General features: G+C 37.1%; 1 protein-coding gene across 2 annotated transcripts in view; it reads right to left on the bottom strand.

Annotated features, from left to right (window-relative positions):
• Positions 1 to 27,436, bottom strand: part of Acbd6 (acyl-CoA binding domain containing 6) — a 148,697-nt gene that overhangs the window by 15,719 nt on the left and 105,542 nt on the right. For both annotated transcript variants that reach the window (XM_015491741.2, XM_048809902.1), the window contains one exon: positions 565 to 595. In XM_015491741.2, coding sequence (XP_015347227.1) covers positions 565 to 595 — 31 coding nt within the window. The remainder of the gene's footprint in view (positions 1 to 564; positions 596 to 27,436) is intronic.

The following is a 27,436-nucleotide window of genomic DNA, read 5'->3' as shown; positions in this document are numbered from 1 at the left end:
CAGCCCTTATTTAAATTTTATTTTGAGACATGGTCCAAGTTGCCCAGGCTGCCCTTGAACTTGGATCCTCCTGCCTCTGCTTCCCTAGTAGCTGGGATTACAGGTGTGTGCCACTGCACTTGGCCTATAGTATTATTTCTTATGGATTACTTTTACTCTATAGATTACTGAAATAAAGATTACCTGGCTAGGCTAATCAGGAGCTACTTTACTAATTTCTTACAGGAGAGAAACTAGATTCTACAGTGATAATAATTTGCCTCTTAGCTGTCACTAGTAGAACCGGGAATGAAATAATGAATTTTTGATAGGGGGTTGGAGTAGCTTCTGTTTTTGATGGCAGTATAGAAACATATAATTTACTATGATTGTGTCCATAAGAATTTTAATACATCTCCAACTTTATAGGTTATTAATTTAATAAATAGATTAATAACCAAAAGTTGTCATAGCTCTGCTGTAACTGCCATGTACTTTTGTAAACACTACATAAGTTTGTACAAAGTTGAGATAAACAGAGAAAATATTCATATATGGTTCTTAAATAATTTTGAATTATCTTACCATAATGAAGAGCTGTTTGACCTTCATTGTCCTAGAAAAGAAATAATACATTTTAGAAGTCTAAGAAATTGCAAAAGCATGAAACTATATAAACTATAAAATAAATCTGACACACCAAAGTTCCCTAGGTTTATCAGACCCAGGAAAAGAAGTCAACATTTTGTTGAGCCTCACTGTGTAGACTTCTGGCTGGGCTGTCTATCTTGGAAAAGAGGAGACCGGCAACCGTGCACTGCAGCAGCTCAGTAAGAGAGAGGCTGAACCGAGCTGCGGGCAATAAACCTGCACCGTTACCCAACCAGTAAGCGTGGTTACACCCGGTGTGGGAAAAACTGACAGAACATTTATTTCCAAGCTTGTTCCCAAATCTAAAGAATCTGACTTGCCTTTTTAAATTTCAAGGGTAGTGATATTAGGTTTCCTGACCATGTATAGCATAAAGATAAGTGATTTCAAAGCATGCAAGTTTCCAGAAGTTAAGAAGACCAAGAGTTCCCACAGATTAAGCAGGAAATGCCAACATTTCAGTTTTTTTCTTTTAAAACCATGATATTCTAACAATATATATTAATCCCACAGTACAGAATAGCAGTTTCAGCTTCCTCTTAAATTGAGAGCTGCTAATCTCAGCACAAGAGTAATGAATAGTCAGATAAAGCACAAGTGAAAAGTAGAATTTAGTAGTTAATTTGATATGCAGTTCCTAAAATGCATGACCACCATTAAGCCTCTATCAGTGAAGAATAAATGCTCAACTATTATGAACAAAAGGGAGAGGGTGATATTATGATTTAAGCCAAATTGTTAATTATTCTGTATCTGTCTTTTCCACTTCCTAAGAGCTGAATGTGGGGGTAGGGGATGCTTGAGAAACTTTTGGTTAAAGGTTTCCCTGTTTAACCTTCCAGGAATAATACCAAGAAGATCCCACTGGGAACTTATTTTCTGGTTCAGACAGGTATTAAGAAAAAAAGCCTCTTGTCCTTCCAGCTGTGTTCTGGACTTCTTAATTCAGAGAGCCAATAACAATAAACACTCCCTGGGCAAATGTAATCTTTTTGACACTGGCAAACGAAGGTCCTGACTACATGGAATGCAACACATCTTATGGCCCAAGCCTTGCTCATCTCTCCCCATTCTGACTGCTAATTCCCATTTGGAATATCTACCAAGGTACCGGGGTTGTGGCTCAGTGGTAGAGTCTCACCTAGCGTGGATTTGATCCTCAGCACCACATAAAAATAAATAAATAAAAATAAAGGCATTGTGTCCATGTACAACCATAAATATATTAAAAAAAAAAAAGAATACCTACCAAGCAAATGTCTGGGAATATGCACACACAGAAGCCTCACTTATTGCATAGGCTATATTGTAAATGATGCCTTTACCAGGGCATCAAGATATCTGGCCACAGACTATTCTTGTTGAGTTTGATTTTAGTACTTTTTTCTTTGAGTAGTTCCTCAGCCACGAAATTATCAATTATCCTTATTATTGTCAGTGTGCCTGAACTTTTTCTATTGCTTATCTGTTGAGGGCTGAAAATCTAAAAGGCAAGTTCCTCAATTTGTATCTCAAATTAGGAAATAGTCTTGGAGTGATGGTTTGGTAATTGTTTCACTACATCTGTAGTAAGCTTCGTCACAGACTGTGTTTTATTCTCATGTTAGTTTTATCTTGGACTCAGACTATATTCATGATCAGTGTTTTTGTTTTTGTTTTGGTACTGGGGATTGTGATTGAACCTAGGGGCGCTTAACCACTGAGCCACACCCCCAGCCTTTTTGGTTTTTTGAGACAGGGTATCACTAAGTTGCTTAATGCCTCGTTAAGTTGCTGAGGCTGGCTTTGAACTTGTAATCTTCCTGGTGATCAGTGGTTTTTAATTAAAAAAAAAATACATGCCATGAGTGACAAGTAAATGAAGCAGATCTGAGTGGCACTGCTCTTGTCCAGAAGGCAGCAAGCAACCCAAGCTCCCGCACACGTGGCGTTCCTACCTTTCCACAGGTTGCCCGCGGCATCACCTGAAGGGGCCCCCACAACGCAATTTGAAAACCACTTTCTAGGCCTGTGGGTACTGAGAAATAAATCTCTGGATAAAATTTCACTCTCTCATGGCTCTCTGTTTCTGGACACTTAATCTAATTGTAGAATATGGAACTAGATTGTTAATAACAAGGAATTTTTCTGACTAGTTCACTTGCTAGTTTTCTTAATGGCTCTCTGAATAAAGAATAAAAAATAATAGTATATAGTCAAAAAAGGCACTAAAATAATACAGCAAAATACAAATACTTAATTCTGTGAAAATCTTTCTCCCTGGGTAAGCAGTAATCAAGCATCAGAACTTCATCTGAATGTACAATCATATAAGTATCAACAAATGAAAAACTGGGTATTTTCAGCTATTCTTTATGCTATTATATCTTCAGTACAGAAAAGAAGTCTTTATGGACTACAACAGTACGAGATAACTAAGTAGATGATATGCAAATTGATAAATGTATGAAATTTACCTACCAAGTAAATGTCTGGGAAAACGCACATTCTCAGGACAAGCTGAAAGGAAAACAATCAAAAGCAACACCCCTGATCATCTTTTCTAAAGCAACTGAGCAGACTCACATCTACACCGATGTCCTCAAGTCTGCTTTGGGAACTGCAGCTAAAATGACTGCATCAACTTTAACACCACATGGAAATTGCTAGACAGAAAGGAATTAGGGTAAGATGGGCACAGTATGAATGAGCAGTTGAACTTGCAGAACGGACAGTGTCCACAAGATGTTCTTAGGTTCTTCCAATTATTCAGACACATAGGGCAGAGTTAGCAGGAAGTTATTAAAAGGATTTCAGATAGAAACCATTCAGAATTTGCCACCAGGGCAGTGCCAGACTGAGGTCCTTGCAGTCATTCATGTGACAGCTCACCCAACCCCTAGGAGATAAAACCTTAGGTATGAAGAGAGGAATTCCTATCAGTAGGTATGGGGTCTGTCCTGACTTAGAAGCCCTGCTGTGATAGGCACCATTACATGGTTTACCAGCAATTCTTAGGAATACAGAAGGGATATGCCAATTAGAAGAAACTCAGGACAGTCCAAAGTGCAGTGTCAGGTATGTATCGTTCCTTTGCAATTCCCCCCATTCTGATTAATTTACCAATCAGGACTCACTTTTATTATAAATAATGTTACTTAGTTATCTAATTGATATCCTTACCTTCAACACGTTATCAGGGAACTTAGACATTTTTACCTAAGATCAGATTTCATCCAGCAGGGGAAAGTCAATGTCATAACATGGTATTAGTCTTATATTGCCAGAATTTCCATCTAGAAGTTTAACTGAAACACATATGGGATATCAATGGACTTTGCCAACTCTTACTAAATCTGTCCTACTCTGACTACAAGAATTTCTCCCATGGTGCATGTTCTTTATTCCTTTTTCCCTTTTTGTCTATGTATACCTAAGTGAATTGGGCAACAACATTATCTTTTACTACATCTGATTATTTAATCAGGGGGATCTGAAGCAGTACTGTTAATGCTAAAGTATATCTGGAAGAACAGATGCATGAAGATACTTAAGAAGATGGGGGCCTCACAATTCCACTTCTGGGATTTCCCCCCATCCCTAAATGGAGCAGCACTTGATTCTACAATTTACCCAAATGCTCAAGCCAGAAATTAGAGCTCCACCCTTAAATTCTCTTTATCTAATTTATAAGTAACTCCTATTGGTTCTTAAAAATATATATCTAATTAACTACTTCTTATCTTCATTGTTACCACCTATTATGGGTTGAATTGTGTGCCCTCAAAAGACATGCTGAGGGGCTGGGATTGTGGCTCAGCGGTAGAGTGCTCGCCTAGCATGCGTGGGGCCCTGGGTTTGATCCTCAGCACCACATAAAAATAAATAAATGAAATAAAGGTAAAAAAAAAAAAAAAAAAAAAAAAAGACATGCTGAAATCCTATCTCCCAGTACCTCAGAACGTGATTTTATATGGAAACTGAAGAGAGGTATCTACATGCCAAAGACTGCCAAGAATTGCCTGCAAACACCAGAAGTTAGAAAAGGCAAGGAAGGATTCTGCCTACAGGTTTGAGAAGGAAAATGGTTCTGCCAATGATCAATTTTTATTGTTCTAAAGTACCTAGCTTGAGACCCTAAGCAACTTAGTGAGACCCCTGTCTCAAAATTAAAAATAAAATAAAAAGAGCTGGGGATATAGCTCAGAGGTAGAGTGCCCCAGGGTTCCATCCCCAGTACAAAAGACAAAAACAAACAAACAAATAGAGAGGACCTCAGAGAGCCTTTATTTGAATCTATCAATATATACCATATTAGAAATTAAAGCTGAGAATCAAAAAACCACTACATAAAACATTTCATATTAAAAACAAGAAAAAAAGAAGACAATGAGGAAGAATGGCAGTGTTTCACACTTTTTGCAATCACTGTTTAAACAGAAAATAATTACGTATTTATATCTATTTCTGCAGTCAATCTGCTGTGATAACATGTGACGTAACCTCCAAAAAACACCATGGCATGCTCATAGGGGAATGAGGTGAAAAAGGCAAAGAATTTCTTAGAATTACTATGAAGTAGCTTTGACCTTAGGGACCCATCTGCACTCAAAAGTATTATTTCAATAGTCAATAAATAAATGAATCATGGATTTCTACAAATATTTATCTGCAAGGGTATCCACTGTTATCCACTGAAACATGGCATACTGGAAGCAGGAAAGGAGGATAGGGAAACTGGGAGGTAGGAGGATGGGCATCAGCTTAACACAAGGTCGTCAGGGCAGGCCCTCCTGAGAGGTGTGAGGGAAGCTGATGAGAATCCATGGGGAAGCAACCAGGGGACAAGAAGAGCAAGAGCAAAGGTCCTGAAACGTGCATGGCTTGGCACGTCTGAGGAACGGAAGGAGGCAGTGTGGCCGGAGCAATGAGAAGAAGTTAGATTAGTGTGAGAAGATGAAGTGAGAGAGGCAAAGGAGGACCAGATGGCCCGGTGCCTTGGAGGGACCAGGTGGTAAAGACTCTGTAAGCCACTCTAAGGATTTTGGCTTTCGTTTTTAATTTAGTGGGAGGTTACTGGCGGGTTTCCAAGCAGAGTAGTTTGACTTCGCTTACGGGTTAGGAGGATCACGCTGGCTGCCGAGTTGGAAATCGACTAAAGGTAAGCAAAAAGACCAGGCAGGAAGCTATTTCAACACTCCTTATTTCAGGTAAGAAACAATCACCAGAATGTGAGCAGAGGGCAAGGTGAGAAGTGGTCAGATTCTGGACATATTAAGAAGGCAGAAGGAATACAATTTGATAACAGACTGGATGTAAATTTAAGAAAAAGAGGAAAGTTAATGATTCTACCAAGAATCCGGACGAAGCAACAAAGCCATAATTGCCATTAGCAAGATGGAGAAGACTTAGAAGGAAGCAGGTTTTGTGGTCACAGATCAGGAGCCTGATTTGGGACATGTTAAATTTGGAATGATCAAACATCCTTGGAGAGATGTTAAAGGGCAATTAGCTATGTCTGAATTTCAGAAAAGAGGTATAGACTAGAGATGCCAATTTGAGAGTTATGAGCATATATGTAAAGATCAGATAGTAGTTGAGATCATCAAAGCACTGGGCATAAAGAAGAGATCCAAGGATTGGGTTCTTGTGTATTCCAGGAGGTCAGCAAAAGGAGCAAGTGAAAGGGTCTGAGAAAGAATAACCGAAGAAGAACCAGTAAAAAGGACAAAAGCCAGTAAGTTAACAGAAAACCCAGCAGAGTGTAAAGTCTGGAACATAAGAATATAAGGTGTCAATAGGGGTAATCAGCTGTGTCAAATCCTATCAACAGTCAGGTATGGCAAGCTAAGTGGCTGCTGATTTAGCAAAGAGAAGGTCCTTGGATTTCCTATCAAGAATAGGAGGAATAATAAGTGACCACCTGATTCAAGCAGGTTCAAAGTGTTATGGTTTAGATCTGAAATGGCCCCCAAAGGCCATGTGTTGAAGGCTTGGTTGCCAGCCTGTGGCACTGTTGGAGGTGGTGAAAACCTCAGGAGGTGGGGCCTAGAGGAAGGAAGTGAGGTCACTGCAGATGTGCCCTTGAGGGGGATTTGGGGACTTTGGTGCTTGCTTTTTTCTTTTTTCTTGACAGTCATGAGGTGAGCAGTTTTGCTCCACCATCCACTCCTGGCCATGATGTTCTGCTTTGCCACAGGCCCGGAACAATGGAGCCAAATGATCATGGATTAAAACCTTGGAAGCCACAAGCCAAAATAAATCTCTTCTTTTAAGCTAATTATCTCAGGCATTTTGTCATAGCAGTGGAGAGCTGACTAATCCAGAGAGGTAATGGGAAAGGAGGAACAACTCTTTTATGGAATTTTGTTTTAAGGAGAAATAGGACAGTAGTAGGATGGTTAAGTGGGATGGACAGACAGTAGCATATTTGTATCCTATGGAACCTACTCAGAAGAGAGGGCAAAGTCATTAAAAAAAAAAAAAGATCATATATGGAATAAGATCCTTGAGAATGATGGGACATACTACATGAGCACAGGGGCTGGCCTTAGCTAGGAGCACAGGTAACCATACATGCTAATGGAGGGAAGGTGGTCTGCCAATGAACAGATGCAGACAGGTAAGTAGATAAAGTGGTGGAACTTGTGTAAGTTCTTTACTAATGAAAAGAAAGAATGAGAATGATAGGGATTATCTTGGAGGTAAGAGTATGGACAATGTAACTTTTTTTCTTTATAAGGAGAAATAATAGTTATTTCTTTCTTTATAGTTATCATTTGAAATTTGTAGAAATTTATGAAATTATTATTACTTTGACAGTAAAAAGTTATTATCAGTTTGTATTGTCTGAAGTTGAATACCATGTATATGTGGACAACATTTAACTATTACCCAGGCATTCCCAATTAAAAAATAACCAACATCAACTAAAATCACAGTTACTTATAATGACTTTTACAATTACAAGCAGAACAGGCTCACCTACCTCCTCCCAACCCATTTCTTGTTTGCCATGTTCCTTAGATCACCATGCCTAATTTGAGGCTTTTGTGTTCAAATGTTGTGGACTGAAGTGTTCTAGTGTTTCATGTGAAATATTGAGATTTTTAAAACTTTACACTTAAGGCATGTTCACCTCGAAATCAATTAGAGCAGGGGCATGAATTTACGAAGCATGACTCCAATCACAGAATTGATTGGCAGGTGGGGAACAGAAAGACAGGAGGAGAATCAGGCCATCCTCTAATTGTATTTTCTGTCTTTCAAGAGTACTAGAGAAAAGGAACGGTCTTTAAAAAGACACCAAGGATTTTCTTCAACTCCAAATTGTTTATATGTCTAGGCACCTTGATTGTCTAAAGAATAGGTGTTTGGGTGAAACAAAATAAAGACAATTATTTTAAATTACTCTTCAACTCAACTACAGTCTTCAGGGACCCAAATGTAATTATTCTTCTTTTGTATGCCTAGTGAATAATAAGCACTCCAGACATGTTCAATCAATGAACTTGTTTATTCAGAATGATTATGACTCAGTACTATAAAGCCTATTTAATAATTATTAATAATTATTTAAATCAACTATTATATCATGATGTACTATTATAATTATGCTTTAATAAAACACACCATCTTGTATCTATAATATCTACCTCTTTTATTCCTCTTTGTGTGTTAAAATGGAATTTGTATTAAACATGAGAATGACTTCAAACATTTTTTTCTCAGTAACCTCAGAGTAGGATATAGGAACTTAAACCTTAGTCTTTACAGACATTCTGTTTTAAAATATATTATAAAGAATAAATGGAATTGAATGTCAAGAATGAGTAAGTGAAAGCTTTTACTCATCTGGTTTACAACTTATATCAGCTAATTTTTCTAGATTTAAATTGATTAAATTTTTTGGTTGTTTCATTTCAAATGACCACACCAGAAGAGGGTTGTTTGTCATGATTATTTATGCTTTTCCTTTCTGTTTCAGCTTAAAGGAAATGTTCAAATTTAATAAATATGGCGTTATTATAAAGAACAGCCAAGTCTATTCCAATAAATTAAAATTGGTCATATGTTTGCAATCTTTGTAAGGGATTATACATTAGGGTAAAATAAAAACACCCAGTTGAATTAAAAATAAACAAAATAACAGAACAAAGTTAAATGTATAAAAATTCAACAATGTTTAAAATTCAAACTATAAAAGCATAAAAATGTGGAGCCCCTACGTATATCCTCCATATCCTTTCTATTTTCACATAAATAATAAAAATCCGTAAGGAACAGAGAAATGAATGCCACATAACATGGTAAGTTTAAATACCCAGACTCCTGAATGAGAAAAGGAAAACTGTACCCATGGTGCTCCTAAATGATTATTTACTATGGTGGAGAATCATGGCAACGCCCTTCCATCTGGCTTGGTCTTTGGTCTGACTCTCATAGGATTTGACACTCACTACTCTGGGTTCAAAAACATCCACTCTTTTTTATAACTTAAACTATAATCCTGAACCCTTCCCTAACACTTTCTCTCCTCCATCCCTCTTTGTCATTTTTTTTTTTGGTACCAGGGTTTGAACCTAGAGGTGCTTAACCACTGAGCCATATCCCCAACACTTTTTATTTTGAGACAGGTTCTAAGTTGTTTAGGGCCTCACTAAGTTGCTGAGGCTGGCTTTAAACTCATGATCTTCTTGCCTCAGCCTGCTGAGTTGCTGGGATTACAGGTGTGCACCACCTCCTCCTGATCCCCCAGCATCTTTTACTTGTTATTTGTGAATATATCTACATTCTTCTCCTCCTTGGAAGGCAAGCCTTATGTCATAATTTAACTTTATAGACCTCTATTTCCTTTATCCCTGGTATCTAGCACAAAAACCTGCTTAAAATTAAATCTAAATAAGAGTAAAGAAAAATAAACTTGGCTGGGCTCAGTGGCACATGCCTGTAATCCCAGTGGTTTGGGAGGCTGAGGCAGGAGGATCTCAAGTTCAAAGCCAGTCTTAGCAACTTAGTGAGGCACTTAGCAACTTTGCGAGACCCTGTCTTTAAAAAAAATATTTAAAAAGGGCTGGAAATGTGGCTTAGTGGTTGAGCACCCTGAGATCAACCCCCAGCACTCCTTCTCCCCCACAAAAAAAAAAAAAAAAACTTGTAGGAAAACCAAATATAGTTGGTTTTCTTGATTTCTGATATTATAAAGTACCCGGTATGGGGTCCAGAGTGTAGGGGAAATGCTGCTAAGGACCATATTAAACATGTTGTGTTTAATTGCTCACTTTGCACAAGAACTCTTCTAGGTGTCTTGAGAGCAGTGCAAGGTCAGCCAGTGCCTACAAAACATGAGATGCACAACAGGCAGAAGAGACAACAGTGAAGAGTGAGGGAAGCCAGGTGTCGTGGCAGGATTGGTAAGAAGGCTTGCAGAGCCTCATGGCAATTACAAGGAATGGGGCAGCAATGATAGCCGGCAGAAATTAGAAGCTACCAGAGAGGTGGCCAGCTGCAGACATTTTAGACCACAGAGAATAGCCAGCCATAAAGAAGACTGGGCTGCTTGCCAACCAGTAGATTTTAGCAATCTCAAGAGAGAAAGCGAAGCTTTAGCCTCGTGTCTCACACCATCCATAAATACCCATGGTATGGTACGAAAAAAAGGAAGCCATGAAGTATAGATTTTAGAAAAAGTATTTTATTGAAAAATTATGAGCATGTATGAATATGTAACAATGAAGCTCACTGTTATGATCAAAATGTGACAATAAAAAGAAATGACCTAAAAAAAATAAAAGGGAGAATGTAACTCTTAAGCTGTTTGAAACCAACACAAATCTAGAATATTTCACTTTCCAAAAGGTACTAGATAATTGAGACTTTACTAGAGAAAGAAAGAAAAAGGAACAAACAATGGCTGAAAATCTATTATGTGCTGCAAGTTTTACAAATACTGTTTCTTTGTCTCACAACAACCCGTTATACAAATATTACTATTTCAATTTCAAGATGAGTGAAATAAGGCTCACAGACATTATTTCTTGTTCTAGGCCTCAGGTCCTTCTGATATTGAAATCAATGCATTCTCAACTGCATCATGCTGCTGAAAATGAGCAAGAGGAGTCAACACAAATATAAAGGAGAAATTATATTAGAATTCTTATTTTTATAGGTTAAAGACAATACCTTGCCTCGCTTACAGACTTGCAAATAGCACAGTTCTGCAATTCCTGTTCCTACAACTTCAAAATTGACAGATGGCATTTGGAGAGTGAGTATCTTATCTTTTAGATATAGTCTTTTTCTTTCTTTTTTATTTTTTATTTCTGCTTTTTCAAGTAGACATTTTGAGAAGCTGGAGCTTAGACTTTCTATATATTTACACAATAAATTTTATTAATTTACTAAGCTCGTCTAGCATTCAAAGTTGGGTATATAAGGAAACAAAGCCAAACCATTTTCTCTTTTGGAGAGTGTTTTACTTAATTCATGTTACTATAACACTATAGAGTAAAATTCCAATATGCCACAATCCATTCTAAAAATGTCGTGTAGCTTTGGGTGCAGTGGCGCATGCCTGTAATCCCAGCAGCTTGGGAGGCTGAGGCAAGAGGATTGCAAGTTCAAAACCAGCCTCAGCAATAGTGAGGTGCTAAGCGACTCAGTAACTCATTGAGACCCTGTATCTAAATAAAATACATAAAAGGGCTGGGGATGTGGCCCAGTGGATGAGTGCTCCTGAGTTCAATCCCAAGTATGAAAACAAAAACAAACAAACAAACAAAAAAACAGAAACAAAAAACTCATATAGTAAGTAACCAAAGTGTAGTGGAGAAATCCAGAAAATGATGCTTTCCATCCATGTTCATATTCACTTTTCACTTTTACACTGAAAATGTTCATGTCCTGCTAGGCATGCCAAACCATTCCCCCTTCCCAGAAGGCACTATGAAATAGGCACTTTCATTCATTGTTGCTAGGAGCATAAATCAGCATAACTCTATTGATTGAGAGAAACATGTATTAAATGTTGACAGGCTAAGATCTGGTGAACAATGAAATTTAACAGAGATAAATATAAGATCTTGTACCAACAGCCAAACAGTCATAAAGCACATCGTGGAGGAAGTTATCTTAGAAGAATCAAACAGAAGATTCTGGAAGTTTAGTAGGAAGTAAGCTCAGTAAGCTCAGAAACAAAGCGACTCTTTAAAATTCACTAATAGTTGGATAATGGTAGAATGAGGAAAATGATAGTGCTTGTGGTAGGCACAATTCCAAGGTGACTCCAGTGACACACAACCATATATAATCCCCACGCTTTGCAGCTTTGCTCATGGGTGGACTGAGTAAGGATGGGATTCCACTTCCATGACGGAGGGCAGCAATGGAATGGAAAGAGCTGGGCGTGGAGAAGCAAAGATCCATGCTGCGAACTGCACCTGGAGAGGGATGGCCTCTAGGAGCTGAGGGCCTCAGTTCTACACCACAAATAGCCAAATCCTGCCAACAATCAAGATGAATCTGGAGAGGTCTCCACACAGTAACACAGCTTTATGGGGTCTTGAGCCGAAGAGTGAGGTAGCCATGCCTTGACTCCTGACCCACAGAGACAGAAAATAAACGTGTGTTGTTTTAAGATGCTAAATGTGTGGTAATAGTTACATAGCAATAAAAAAATGAATACAGCGCCATTTTCTGGTTGGGTCAGGTGATTCCTGCAGCGTTAGTAAGCAATGAGCTCTGAGTGGAAAAAACTGTGAAAGTTACATGTTAAGAGCCTAAAATACAGGGCTGGGGCTATGGCTCAGCAGTAGAGCGCTCGCCTAGCACGTGCGAGGCCCTGGGTTCCATCCTCAGCACCAAATAAAAATAAATAAATAAAATAAGGTATTGTGTCCATCTACAACTAAAAAATAATTATTAAAAAAGAGACTAAAATAGGAGCTAGCTGGATGGTAAAACAACCTCATGTCATGTTAGGAATGAGAGAAAATATCTGAAAACAGGAATTAAATTTGCTTCCATGTGGCTACACAGAACTAGGAAGAGAGTAAGAAGAGTGTTTTTAAAACAGATCTTTCCAAGTGTAAAACAGCTGCCTTAATATTCCTCGAATTCCCTCTCCCAGAAAGTTTTCAAGCTTAGCTGCATGACTCATTTGTAGGCATAGTATTAATGAGCACAGAAGTGTTTCTAGATGGCCTGATTACTAATCTTCAAAGACTCTCTCTCTTATGATTTTGTTTTTCTCTTTAAATACTTTATGTACCTTGTATTTGCAGTTTGAGAATTTATAGTACCTGTTAATCTTGTAGGCAGCCAGTAAATATTTGTTGCACAGAAGAAAAAAAATGAATAAAAGGATGAGAGTGTTAATATGCTAAGGTTCTAGTTATATTTTAATGTTTATTTTTAAAATAAACAATTTAAAAACAAAACCTAAACGATAATGAGGGTGGCAGCAGCTGTCTCTAGAAGAAACAAACATGTTTTTTCCAGCAAGTAAGGAGATGAAAAGAGCTCTGGACTGTGAGTTCTAGTCCCAGCACTGTTGTTCTTGGTCAAAAATGAAAAAGAAAAAAAAAAGAACAACAACAAGAGAACTGAAATGATTAATCCAGGGATTCAGGGTGAGTTGGGACCATGAAGGCAAGAAGAGGTGTAAGCTCAGGAGGGTCAAGGGAAATGGGAAATGTCAAGAATTAAGAACTTGCCAGGTGTGGCGGAGCACACCTGGAATCCCAGGGACTCTGGAGGCAGAAGTAGAATGGTAAACCCCAAGGTAAGCCTCAGCAACTTAGTGAGGCCCAAAATAAAAAATAAAAATAAAAAGAGCTGGGCAAGGACACCAGTAGTAAAGTACCCCTGAGTTTATCCCCAGTGCCCGCTCCCTGCAAAAAAGAAAAAAGAATTATGACCTAGAGAAATTTTGGAATTTGAGGTCCTGAAAGGAAACAAGACTGAACTACGAAGGTAAAACAGGTGTAAATGCGTGCAGCCAGGGTTGAGGGGCTGTACAAACTGAGATCAAGACGGGTAGCACACATGTTAAAGTGACTGAATTAGACAGCACAGGATGGAGTACAGAGGGAAATGGCAAGACTGTGCTTTCCATCAATTAAAAATTCAGTACAAAAAGCTATCAATTTTAAATAGTATATTTTTTGATATACAAATGTTGCTTATTTCTTGCCAGCTATATTCACAGCTTTCTAAACATTTATTTTCTAAATGTATTCTATTGCTTTTGCTATAACTTATAACACTTGCTGGCAATATATCAACAACAAAAAAATCCAAATAAGCTTTCTTTTGCTCCCATAATTTTTTTTAGTTCTCTAGTTATTAGAACAAAACATCATTAGAGAAAAAAAATATATTTGAAAATTATCCGTATTCACTAAAAATGTCATTCACTTCATTTATAAATGTAAAAGCAAGATTCCCCCCCCCCCCTTTTTTCCTTTTTTAGGACATTGCAGAAGCAGTATCACTTGTTTAACAACTTATTTCAAATTTTTTTGGTGCTGGGGATTGAACTCAGGGGCACTTAACCACTGAGCCACATCCCCAGCCCTATTTTGTATTTTATATGGAGACAGGGTCTCACTGAGTTGCTTAGCACCTTGCAGTTGCTGAGCCTGGCTTTGAACTCGCCATCCTCCTGTCTCAGCCTTCCAAGCGACATGCACCACTGCACTTAGCTTCAACTAATTTTAGTTAATTCATTTCTTGTTAATAAAGTCAGCTTTAAAAAAATAGGTTTAATTCTTTAGTTAATGATGGGCTTTGTCCCATTCTCAAGCGGGCCTTTCTCTTTAATCTTGCTTTCCCTTGAAATAAAATCACTTCCTCCTCTTCTTAGCTCTTCTCTATCCTTCAAGGTTTTATTACTGCTTTAATTTCTCTCTTCAGTTTTTTTCTGAATGTAACTACAAAATTGATTTTTATTCCTGAAGTCCTGAAGTCTTTAAGATATCATAAAATCACATAAAATATTTTTCTATTTGCGTTCTTCTTATTCCCTCTCTGCAACAATTGCATTTTGATGTAATCAACCAGGCCACATAAAGTAGTGTGAGTAAAGATGTTTCAGTGCTCTTCAGTGACATCTAATTTTAATATTTTCTCCCTGCACTCAACTCAATGTGCTAAGACACTCTAGTCAAGTATCTGGTAAATCAATCCATGTTTCCTGTCATTGTTACCCAAATATAAACTTTATTAATTCTTATCAGAATCCATACAGTGGTGTCTTCACTGGTATTCCTTCCTATAGCCTTTCTCCCTAGCAATTATATACCATAACACCAAAGAAATGCATCACCCTGTATGCCACTGAAACACATGGACACACAGAGCAGAGCCAGTTCCCTAATCTGGGACTCATGGCTCCCACAGTGTGCCTGAGCTGCTTCTGCTCCCTGTCCCCATCCTTCTGCCAGCATCCATCCACCACCATCTGCCTTTCTAGTTTACAACAGGCCACAAGTCACTCTAAAAGATGTCCCTGACTCCTGTGGCCTCTGTTAATCGCTCCCATATCTTATCCCCACCACCTCTCCCAAGCATTCTCGGAATGTCTCTCCCTATGGCACTGGATTTCAGACTGGGCTTGCGACTGCTCTTTCATTATTTAATGAGCTTCTCTCTCTCAACTAGACAGTAAGGGAGCCGAGTGCAGGGGCCATGGTTTTTACTTCTTTTATACTTCTTTTGTGTCTTGCTATATCCAAGTCAACAAGTACTTGATAAAAACATATGTACTGAACTTAATAATCTTAAAAATCTGTTATTTTTCTATGTTTATATTGTTGACTTTATTCCTATAATAGTTTATGTACTAAATTTCTAGTAATTATTTTCTTGACCATAATAAAGAATTCCATGAAATATAACATAAAAGATTTATAGATATCTATTCCTATACAAACTGAAAATAATATAAAGGCTTATTCTCCATCTAGACATCTTTATGCCATTTTGTAGCTTACATTGTTATATATCCCTTTAAATTGAGTATTCTGATAATTATCTGCCAGATATTAATTTCTTTGAAAATACAATGAGAAGCCCCTTCATACCTACTAAGAAAGCTATTATCAAAAACAGAAAATAACAAGTGTTGGCAAAGATGTGGGTAAAGAGGAATTATCAAGCATTGCTGGTGGGAATGAAAATGTCTCAGCTGCATGGAAATGGTATGATAATTTCTCAAAAACTGAAACAGAATTATCATGTGATCTATTAATTCCATTTACAAAAAATGATAGAGACAAAAGTTGGCAACAGTCTCTTCATGTAATATATATAGCTATATATAATAATATATAATTCACAATTCATACTGTGAATCTTACACCATATGTATTGAATAACAGACAATGTGTCTGAAAAAAATGTATAAGGAAGATTATACAAAACCACATTGTATGTAAGTGAATATATGTGTATGTATTAATCCTCCTAGCGTACATACTATTTCCAGTTTTCAAAAAAAATTTTTTTTGTCCCTTCAAATTGTGTGAGGTAGATGTTATCATCATTTACTCCCACTTACAGAAGAGTAAGCTGAAGCTAGAAAGCAGTGAACTGTGATCCAAATCTGTCTTATAGTTCCAAATCCTAGACTTTGGACTCTTGACTGTTCAAGTCCTAGCTTGCTCACTTAATAGCTGTGTAACCTTGGACAGGCTGCTTAACCTCTCTGTGCCTCAGTTTCTTCATCTCATCTGGAAGTTTGTACAGTGCATGAAAATCTACACCACGGTATCTGAAGATACATCTTGGACAGGTGCCAGTGCTGAGCAACAACTGAGCCACATGCTTATTTTCTTCAGTCAGTGGAAACATGTTGAACAATTAAACTTCTCCCAAGATGATGGAGCCTCAACAACAACGTGAATATTCTTAATGCCACTGAACTGTTCACTTAAAAATAGTTAAAATGCTGAATTTTATATTTCATATAACTTACCACAATAAAAACTGTCTAATAACTACCATAAACAAATATAAATTCAAGACAATCCTGTAATGTTTTAAATTTGTATGGCTACTTCTTATTCCTTTCCTTCCCTTGTTATTGCTTATTTATGTTCACAATCAGCAGAAGAGACTGACAAAAAATTCAGAAAGAGAAACTTATATTTTCGTACCTTTAATGTGTGCCAACAATGAGGCAAAGGATTTTCACTGTACGATCTGGTCTACACAGAAACTTGGAAGTATTATTATCCTAACTGTACAAAAGTGGAAACTCAGAGAGGTGATGTAATTTGCCTGAGGCACACTATCAGGAAGCAGAACAATTCTAATTTCAATTTGCATCTTTGTGATCTGCAAACCCTCAAGAAAATGTCCAACAGGCCATTAGCAATGCAGACCTGGTCTGGGAGAAAGGTATGGACTGCAGATGAAGATCTGAAAAGCATCAGGACCCAGGGAGTCACTGAAAGCACAGGAGTTATGGGTGGGGGGGGAGGGTGGAACTGCTGTTCACAGAGCGGAGAGAAGAAAATGGGTCTGATAAAGAATCACACAAAAGAACCAAAGGAGTGGCTCTGCTGGGGCCAAGGAAGAGAGTGTCCAAGAGGGGCCACAGTATTAAAGTCCAGTGGCCTAAGCGGAGTATCACCTGTGGAGTGGGCGGGAGGAACAGTTGTCTTTTCCTTGCATGGCGGCCACCCACTCCACGTGAGTTTCCATCACAGCAGGCACCCTGCTCATCCCCTTGCTTTTCTGTCATTCCCCATCCAGGTGAAGGTCACAGCCAGAAGGTTTTGGTTTTCTTTGTGCTAACTGCCTGGCCGTGGCACACCCTGGCCTGCAGACTGCCGCGCGCAACAGGGCAGGAAAGCACCGCCCCTGCCGAGCCAGAAGCAAACCCTCCAGCCCACAGGCTGGGTTCCTCCTTCAGGCTCTGCTCTCAGCCTCCTTCCACATCATCTTCCCGACAACCTTTCCTGTTGGCTGGAATCCAGCCCTGGCCCTTGGGTCAGGCTTGCCCCATCTTTACCTGTAGCTTTGAATGCTACATAGAATTGCTGAATAGTCTTAGGTTAACACTGGTTGTGGAACAGGTGGGCAGCGGGGAAGGTTCCTTAGCAAGAATCAGGCATTAAAATAACCGTTACTAGTTACTAGTGCAGTATTACTGTATGCAGTCATGGGCTTCAATAATTCCCCCACCCTTCCGCCCCACATACCTGTGTACACACACACACACACCTGGATAACTAAGAACTAATGATTTTATTATAAATTTAATACTATATATTTCTACTTAAAATTATATTTAGCTCTATTGTGATTCTGGACCACCTAAGAAGCCAAAGTTTTTTCCTTATAGGACTCTGATTGATACCCATCTTTTAGAGACACACACACACACACCCCTTTTCTCTGTTCTACTAAACATTAAGGTAAAAGTTGCTTTAAACTTCATTGTATTATGGAGAAGATAATCAGTTCTTCTCTAAAAATGTGAATATTCTACGTGCTACAGAAATCCTAATGATTAAGTGATTTCTTTCAATGAAACACACTATTTAAAACTGTGAAATGGCTAGGTGTGATGGCACATGCCTGTAATCCCAGCAACTTGGGAAGCTGAGGCAGGAAGATCACAAGTCCAAGCCCACCCAAAATAAAAATATATAAAGAAATAAATACATAGGGCTGGGGATGTAGCTCTGTGATACAACACCCCTGGGTTCAATCCGCAGTACCATAAACAAACAATAAAATAATTTTTTAAAAAGAGGTTAAATGATGTTCTAGGGAAGTTGAGTTTTATCTCATTTTATACAAAAGATGTATTCCTGAAGATTCAGGAACATATCAAGCCACACTCTAAATACATTGGAGGATTACAACAATGATTGATAAATATTTTTTAAGCAGTATCTTTTTTATGGTATGAAAAATTATCCTTTATCAATCTGATAAGGCAAAATAGTATAACACTGTTTCTCGACCTTTAAATATTTATGCTTCCTTCAGATAAACATAAAAATCTCATGCTCTTCAAATATTTTATGAAAAACTCTACACAAAGAAATTGAATATGAATTTATATTTAATCATCTCCCAGAATCAACAAATATAAAGATTTTGCTATCTACTTCATTTACTTCTATTTTTCCTTACTGAAGTAACTCAAATTTCAGATTTTATGTAATTTCAGAATGAAACTAAAAAACCAGATGAATTTTTTTATATAACCATGATGTCAACATTTTTTGAATGTACTTTTAAAAAATGTTTTTATATAGTTGATTTGGAGGAATAAGGACCCAGACAAGGTCCATGCATCACATGTGACTGCTAGGTCTCTTAAGTCATTTTCTACCTACAGCTGACCCTCTCATTCAGAAAAGAAAAAAATCAATTGTTTAGCAGAATATTCATCTCAGAGTTTATATTCATCAAGTTTCCTTTGACATAATTTTCATCATTATCAAGTGTATTTTTATTAGATATTTGTTAGATTCAGATTCAACTTTTTTTTTTTTTTTTTTTGGTAATAGTATTTCATGGGTCTCTGTGCTTCCTAGTGAGGGGGCTTGAAGAGTGGATGGTGTCTGAGAAGTGGGGATTGAAGTGTGTGTGAGGACAAAGGGGAACATTTCAGGCAAAGAAGAACATGAGGAAGGGTACAGGTGGAGGCAGCTAAGCATGTGACATGTTTGAGGAAGACACTGCCACAGCACTTCTATCCAGGCTCTGTCCCACCTGGTTCTGTGGAATCGGCATTTCTAGGGATGGAGGGTCCCATACCTTCATTTTCATGGAAGTTCCCAAGAAAATACAGATGCTCTGCCAGCCTGAAACCTGACGGCCTGGAGGACCGTGTACACAAGGTGCGTACTAGAAGCCAGGTGCTCTTGGTGTGCCAAGCGCCTGCCTGCTGCAGGAATCGAGGGCATGGCATCTCTTCATTGAAAATCTTGGCTTTATTTTCTTCTCAGTAATGTCTTATCTGGTGAACGTTCAAAGTGACCAACCATTTTATTTCTTGGCACTTACCTGTTATTATCTAATTCATTTACTTATTTATTTTTGTTATGTTTTCCTTAAGAGGATGTATGCCCAAGAGTGTGGACTTGCCTTACTCACTGTAGTGATCTCAATGCCCAGAGGAGGCCTGGGAGCACGAGAGGTGGTAACTGGATACTTACATAATGAGAGGATAAATCTGGCAGACCTAGGAAGTCCTCAAAGAATACTCTTATGTAATAGAGTTGGAAAATAAATGCTTCTTTAAGCTGGTCTTCACTAAGATTGGGTTAGTAAATACATTCGGTGATTATTTTCTTTGCTAGTCTGGATATTTTACTCTATGATAGCTCATCTCACCTTACTGGTTAACAGGAAAAATTTGTGACAGCATTTTATAGAAGATAACTGAAACTCTGAACATCTATCTAATCAGTTCAATAATAATTTCCAAATGTACTTAATGGACTATTAAATCAGTAATTAGAAATCAAATTTTGCTAGGCTGCAAAAGATGTCAAAATTATGTATGCTCAGACAAAGATATTTTAAAATTAAAATTTTATTTAATTAGCATTCCTCAGAGAAACATATTTTAAAATTAAAATTTTATTTAATTAGTGTTCCCATAATCTATATTAAAATTTATTTGTACCCTGCTGACTTACGAAAATATATGCAGGGCAAGATAAATACACAAAAAGAGCTTGTGGTGATTAAAAAAATTCAATGACATAAAACAAACAAAAAAAGCTCAGCCCCCTCCTCAATGATTTAAGGAGCAGAAAAATTCTGAATAAGTAGAAAACTTTTATATAAGTTGCTTTGTGGGGTGTTTGAAAACATTCCTTCCTTTCACCCACATTTTTGTGAGCTAAAGTTAATGGATTTCTATTGCATTCCTGTTGTCATTACTGCCAAATGCTTTCCTATGGATGAGGCAGATACCTGGTTATTTAAGGAGCAGGATAAATGGGCCAAGACAGCTTTCCCTATCCCCAATTCACCAGGGAACATTTGAGAATTCCACCTGACATGAGGACAGCACTGTGCTCTTAAACAATCTGCAGTTTGATCCGATTGTTCCCCAGTGGGGGAGGTAGGCCACAGCTCACTCAAGAGTCATTGATTGGATTAACAGCCTAATTCCCAACAGATGAATAGAATACTGATGTCTTGTCAACCCAGATCACAAAAGGAAAACACAATCTGCTTCTACAGCTCAGAGATTTAACCCTCCATGTACCTGGGAGCTATGATTTCAGTTTTGAGTACTGTAATTTCTTCAGAACCATTTGCCTACTAATATAAAAATGTGGTTTTCTCAAGACCTACAAGCTTTCATTTTCTTAGGAAAGATTTTCACTTCAATTTTTATTGTCCACATTAGTTTGCTGCCTAAATTCTTTCTGGGTTTCCTAAAGAGATTTCAAATAAGCTGTTTTCTTCAGAGACCCAATCAAGTAGGGCAAGGCCTTTGGAAAGTAAAGCAACAAAATTCAGACATCCAAAGATAAAATTATTTTGAGTTATTTTTTTCTGGCATAAGTGATTCTATTAAGGAGAAAGACTGTATTAAGGGGAACAGATTCTCAATAAATATTATCTTGAGTTTATTCCTCTACTTCCCGACCCTTCTGTAATTTAATAACTTCTGTGTATGACTACACAACTAAGAACCAAATAAAAAGATCTTATTTCTAATATAGTTTTTAAATTTAAGTCCACTCAAGAATTAGAATTCTATGATAAAGATAAATGCACTATCTTGTATGGCTGTTAAGATGTCATGATTTATTTTGTATATCTTTTTGCATACTGTATACTATTTGCCAATGAAACAAAAAAAAGGTGGGTTTTCATCAGTTCTGAGTAAAAATGAGGACGTTAAGAGATAATGCTGTTTACTGTACTAGGCAATTTACATATCTTCTTTTGCTTAACCCATGAGACAAAATTATGAAGTAGATATTAAATTATCTTGTTTCATAAATGAAGAAACTTAAGTTCACTCAGGTTAAGTAACTTGTCCAGGGTCACATGATTTGCAAGGGGCAGTCAGAACTTAAATTACATCTCTGGCTCCAAAGCTTATATTCTTACACACTCCTGGAATTTCATGGGTTTCTCTGTATATCTTCATATTTATATGGGTATTCTTTAGTGCTCTAAGGTGTTAAAATTCAGTCTTAGAGTCTGTCACTGTTCTTTTGGGAAAACATCTTGTGTATGAAAGCCCTGTACTGACTCCTTTTCTTTAGGACATTTCTTCAAGGATCTCAGAATAGCCCCAGAAAATTAGCCATGTCAAAAGAAAAACAAAAGGAAATTAATTTTTAATTTTTTTGTCCATGGCTTTGAAATCATATTCAACTTCTACTCCCTTTATTGCTTTACTGTGCTTCATCAAGTGGGGTTGACTGACTTCTCCTTTTGTACTGTATCTCGGACTCCTCCTTTTCCCATAGTTATGGACTCTAACCCGGCTCTATCCTCCTGATCCACTAGAGCCTCCCTAATAATCAATCTGACATCTTGTCCCTTTTGTCCTAAATATGACACTCTTCTACTTAAAACTTTTTAGTGTATTTCAATTCTTTTCAAAGTAAGACAAGAAATTTAACTATGGATTTTCCTAGCTTTGATTAGAATTTAGCATACTGTATGATTTTACAAATTAACACTGCATATACAGGAAGCTTAGATAATTTTGAATATGAGAATTTATTGTATAAGGAATATAGATTGCTTATATTAAGTATTCTAATGTTATATTATAAGTTAATTCTTATGCTTCTAAAACAGCTATTATATATAAAGATATTTTTAAAAAATTAACAATTGCAGGGGAGAAAAGATTATATCACTTGAAACAGACAAGGAAAGAGCTCAACACCAATTTTGAAACTATGCACAAAATATAGATCTTTAACTATACTACCTAACCTCCCACCGAACTTTCTTGATTCAGACATGGTATTAAAAAACAAAAATTTACATTTGTATATCATTTTACAGAACACTTTTATAAACACCATTTATTTAAAATCAAAATCTTGAATTAAGTAGGGTAGGTATTAGTATTTATATTTATATATAAAACTTATATTTATATATTTTATGAATATGGAATTCAAGGTCAGCAAGGTTAAATGACTTGCCCAAAATAATGTAACAGGGCAAACTACAGAATCAGGCTTAAACTTTTATGTCAGTAAAAATGGGATAAGTAAACAAATGGGCAAGTTTTGAGATATTAATGTCTAACTCCTACTTAGAGGGCATAAGAAAAAGTTTTCATTGAATTCGGATAATAAAATATTAGCTACTAGATTTTGGCTAACAGAGATCCCTTCCCATACCTACCCAAATATGTTGCCAATATTCTTTGGTTAAGTATGAAGAAATCCAACCAAGAGAAGAGAGGAAACTTCACCCTAAAATAAAATTATCTAAAACAAAAGTTGAGAAGATACAAACATCTTCTAAATAATGTACTCTGAATCAAGATAGGTCCTACCAGAGGGTTCCCAGAAGCTGGAACACCTTTCAGGAGATGCTCCAAAGCCTTCCTTTTCTCAGCACCTAAAAGGGCAACAGAGTACATGGAGAAGCAAACTGCTTCCCCATGTGCCAGAGATCTGGCAGCACTTCCATGGTGCCTGGAGACCTGATGCTCTATCTCCAGCAGAGTGTTTCAAAAGCTCTCGTGACTTTGTTCCTTCATGTTGTGCACACTCTTACATTCAAGGAAAATGTGTCTAGCCCTCAATAACACACTGGGCATGCAGAAATCTTTGCTTTGGATGCTCTGGTTGGGCATAAAGCTACCTGGCAAGGTTGGAAAGCATGGCAGGCATGTCTACCAACCCATCTTTGAAAAACTGTACCCTAAAAGGCATATTGTTTTTAATAATACCCAGAGATTTTTCCATTCTATATATCTACAACTTTAGATTCCCATCATGGAAAAAAGAAAGAAAAGAAGGCAAAAACTCCCAGAGTTTTAGCACTTAGTTATCTTTTTCAAAAACACTAATGTTAGTAATATCACATAGGAAATAAAAACACAAACAAAAACCCCCAAAACAAAAACAACTTTAATAATAAGGAAAATCAAATCAGTCATGTAGTAACAGAAATATACTGGTCTGTTGTGGAAACAAGGTTAAAGATGAGGGCTTGGACAGTTGTGTCCTGAAACTAGCAGACTGCAGGTTTTATAAATACATACAGAAATAATTAAAATATAAGGGGTTTAGAGGGATTAATCTCCTTTAAATAATCTTTGCCACAAAGCCTGTAAAGACACTGCTGGCACCCAGCCCACGACAGACCAGCTGTCGGATATCAGAGCAGCAGAGAGATTAACTGCTACCACTTCTGCACTGACCTCCTCTGGGCAGTCTTCTCTGGACTCCATCCTCCGTGCTCACTGCCCCAGATGGGAAATCTAGCTTAAAAATACCTGGTGCATGTGGAGGGCTATCATCTGACTTGACTCACCCGTACTTAGCTGAGGAGAGAGGAAACAAGAAGGTTGGTGCTAGGGGAATCACAAGATGCAGGCCTCAGAGGGCTCTAGGGAAATACCGAAAGACCCCAGAGGAGTGCTGACTCCTTGAGTCTATTCACTTAAGACAAAGCAATTTCAAAGTCACTTTTAGTAATTTTCAAACTGGGTTTTAAGTAATGCAGATATAGTACCCTGACTCTCAAAGGAAACACAAAGGATAACTCTTTAAATAAAAACAACTTAATTTTGTCTCAAAGCTGGCCATGAAGTAAAAAATATTTTTAAAGGTGACAGTGCCAATGAATAAACAAGAATATTTATAATGTGTGGTAGTTTTGATGAGATATTTTTGTTGCCTCTATATCTCTATTTATCAGTATTTTCATGATTTAAAAAAGAAAACTATTAAAAAATAGCTTTAAGTATAACATGAAATAAATGTACGTATGTAAAACTCCTTTCAAAAATATAAAGTGAGTTGGGTGTAGTGGCACACGGTATAATCCCGGCTACTCAGGAGGCTGAGACAGGAGGATTGAAAGTTTGAGGCCAGCCTCAGCAATTTAGCATGACTCTGTTTCAAATTAAAAAAAAAAAAAAATGGGGAGGGTGCTGGGGATGTAGCTCAGTAGCAAAGCACTACTGAGCCCAATCCCCAGTATCAAACATGAATAAATTAATCTAAGAATGTAATAACAAAATTACTTTTTATCCTACACAAAATGATCCATTTTCAAAGGCAGAATATCAGTATACTTAAAATTAAATTAAGACAGAATATCAGTACACTTAATCTTTTAAAAAAAATAAGTAAGAAGGTACTTTGAATCTATACATGGTTAAGGGCAGAAGTTCTTATTAGAAAGGTTTTTTGTTTTTTTTTGATATCAGGATATCACAAGCAACAGCCTGATTTTAGTAGTCTACAACTGGGCATAGAAAAGAAGTTCAGTTCTTACTTTTTTCAATAACACACAGGCACCCCTTCTTTTCTCTCCTGCCCAGTCTCTACAACAAAAGTCCTATCCCTCTTCAGATTGTGTCTTAACAAAGGAGCCAAATGTCAAGTAAATGCCATCCACTCAAGACGGCACCGACCCCACCAGCACAGTGTTTCATCCAGCAGGTGTGCTCAGATGTTCATAACTTTCAGACTCAATAACTGGATCCAGATTCTGAACCACTGGTCCAGAGTTGTGTATCTCTTTTTATACATCCCCAAGGCCAGTAGATTGCCAACATGGGGCCAGAACAGCAGAACCAGTTTCACTTGGGAACTTGTTTAAAATGGAAATTCTCAGATCCCAACCCAGACCTACTGAATCAGAAGCTCTGGGAGTGTGCCCAGTAATTTGTTTTAAAAAGCTCTGGGTGACTCTAATGCAAGATAACATTTGAGAATCAATGCCGTATGCTACTACATTCTCTGTAAAATAAACACCATCCTTTGGACAAACAGAAATAAATATCAACCCAAGTGAAGCAATTAAATGTGACATAGTTTACTAAAATATTATTTTAAATGATTTATCTTATTCCTTAATTTTTAAATTTAAGCATATTTGACAGGATTTCTTTTTATCTTCAAGTGAAAGAGAGACCATTATAGTCTGGTACACTGTTTTTATAGTTCTATAACATAAACTGACATTTATTGGAGCTTCACATAAGACTTTTCCATCAACGGATGTGTTGGGAGAGCAATAACCAAGTATGCTGTGTTGGGCAAATACCTACACATCAGGATACTTTTCAAAGCCATCAGGCAAAGGGGGTCAGTTGAATTTTTTTTTTTTTTTTTTTTTTTTTTTTTTACTGCACAGCTAATGCTTTAAGAGTGTCTTGATGGAATCAAGGAAATTGGATTGTCCCCCCATTTGCTGGGCTAAAACAAGCCTTTTTTATTTATCCCATTAGAGGAACACAGGAGAACCCTTTTAAATGTCACTAAAAATTTCCCTGCATTGCAAAACCCAGTCAAAAGGGTTTTAATTTTCTCTGGGAACTCTTAAGTAATGCAGTATGTCAAGGTTTAATAAATTGTAGGTGGGGATAGTTTTCATTAGAAGCAACTTTCTTTTTTCTTTTTTTTTTTTTAAACAGGTGCTTAGACTCTATAGAGAGGAGGTCAGGGCATCCCTCAAACAGCAGAGAACTCAACTTCATTTCAAATAGCAGATCAATGAACCATAACAGAATCTATAAAATATCTGAACATTTTAAAAAATATTTAAAAATGTATTTAAAGTATTGAAAGTGATGGTGAGTCTTTTTACAAGTGAAGTTTCTGTGTGGTATGTCTTAAGGAATCTGGTGTTGAACAAAGCCAATTCCAAAGGAAATATAGCAATTAGACACTCAACAGCCTTCCAACAGAAAGAGATACATACAACAAAAGAAGACACTGTGCATTCCCAACTCATGCAAAAACGTATTAATATCGACTATGGGAAAAACCACACATTTTATAATCTTTAAAATACTATGGGAACATCAACTAATAAAAACAGATCAATTCATGTGTTATATGGATTACATTTATCTTTAGAAACATAATAATAAGGTGGTCCATAATAATGAGGTGGCCTCCATTTACCTTCTGTGATCATGTATTTCTTTTGGTGGATTTGATGAACAGATATAACCATTAGGCATTCTGGGATTTTTGATGCTGCTGTTGATTCTCCCCCTTCAATAAAATACTAAAAGTATTTACAGCTACAAAACAAAATGTTATAGGGGAAATACCAGAATGAAAAACTTAAAAAAAAAAAAGGCACTGGACTTTGTTTTTGATGTGCTGGGGATTGAACCCAGGGCCTTGTGCATGCATGGCAAGCACTCTACCAACTGAGCTACATCCAGCCCCTACACTCTACTTTGTAATAAACTTGGGGCTATTACCTTTATTTTTAATGTATTTTTTAGTTGTTGATAGACCTTTATTTTATTCTTTTATTTATATGTGGTGCTGAGAAGCGAACCCAGTGTTTCACGCGTGCTAGACAAGTGCTTTACCACTGAGCCACAACCCCAGCCTCAGGGCTATTACCTTTAACAGAAATATTTTTAACCATACACAAATGAGAGACATGAACCTTACTCTATTCCCTAGCCTCCTACCTCAAAGAGAGAAAAGAAACCATGCCAGAGAAAAAGACAATATATATCTAATACATTCACATGAAATAGTAATTAAATTACATTAAGTATTTTTCATTATCTGCTTTTTAAAAATACTTTTGTCTTATATTAGCCAGACAGCATGGAGTTCAACAATGACACAGTCCAATGGGGAATCCTTCAGGTTGC

This window comes from Marmota marmota, unplaced genomic scaffold (assembly GCF_001458135.2).
Source record: "Marmota marmota marmota unplaced genomic scaffold, marMar, whole genome shotgun sequence".
NCBI lineage: Eukaryota > Metazoa > Chordata > Mammalia > Rodentia > Sciuridae > Marmota > Marmota marmota.
This window is presented reverse-complemented; position numbering and strand designations above follow the sequence as displayed.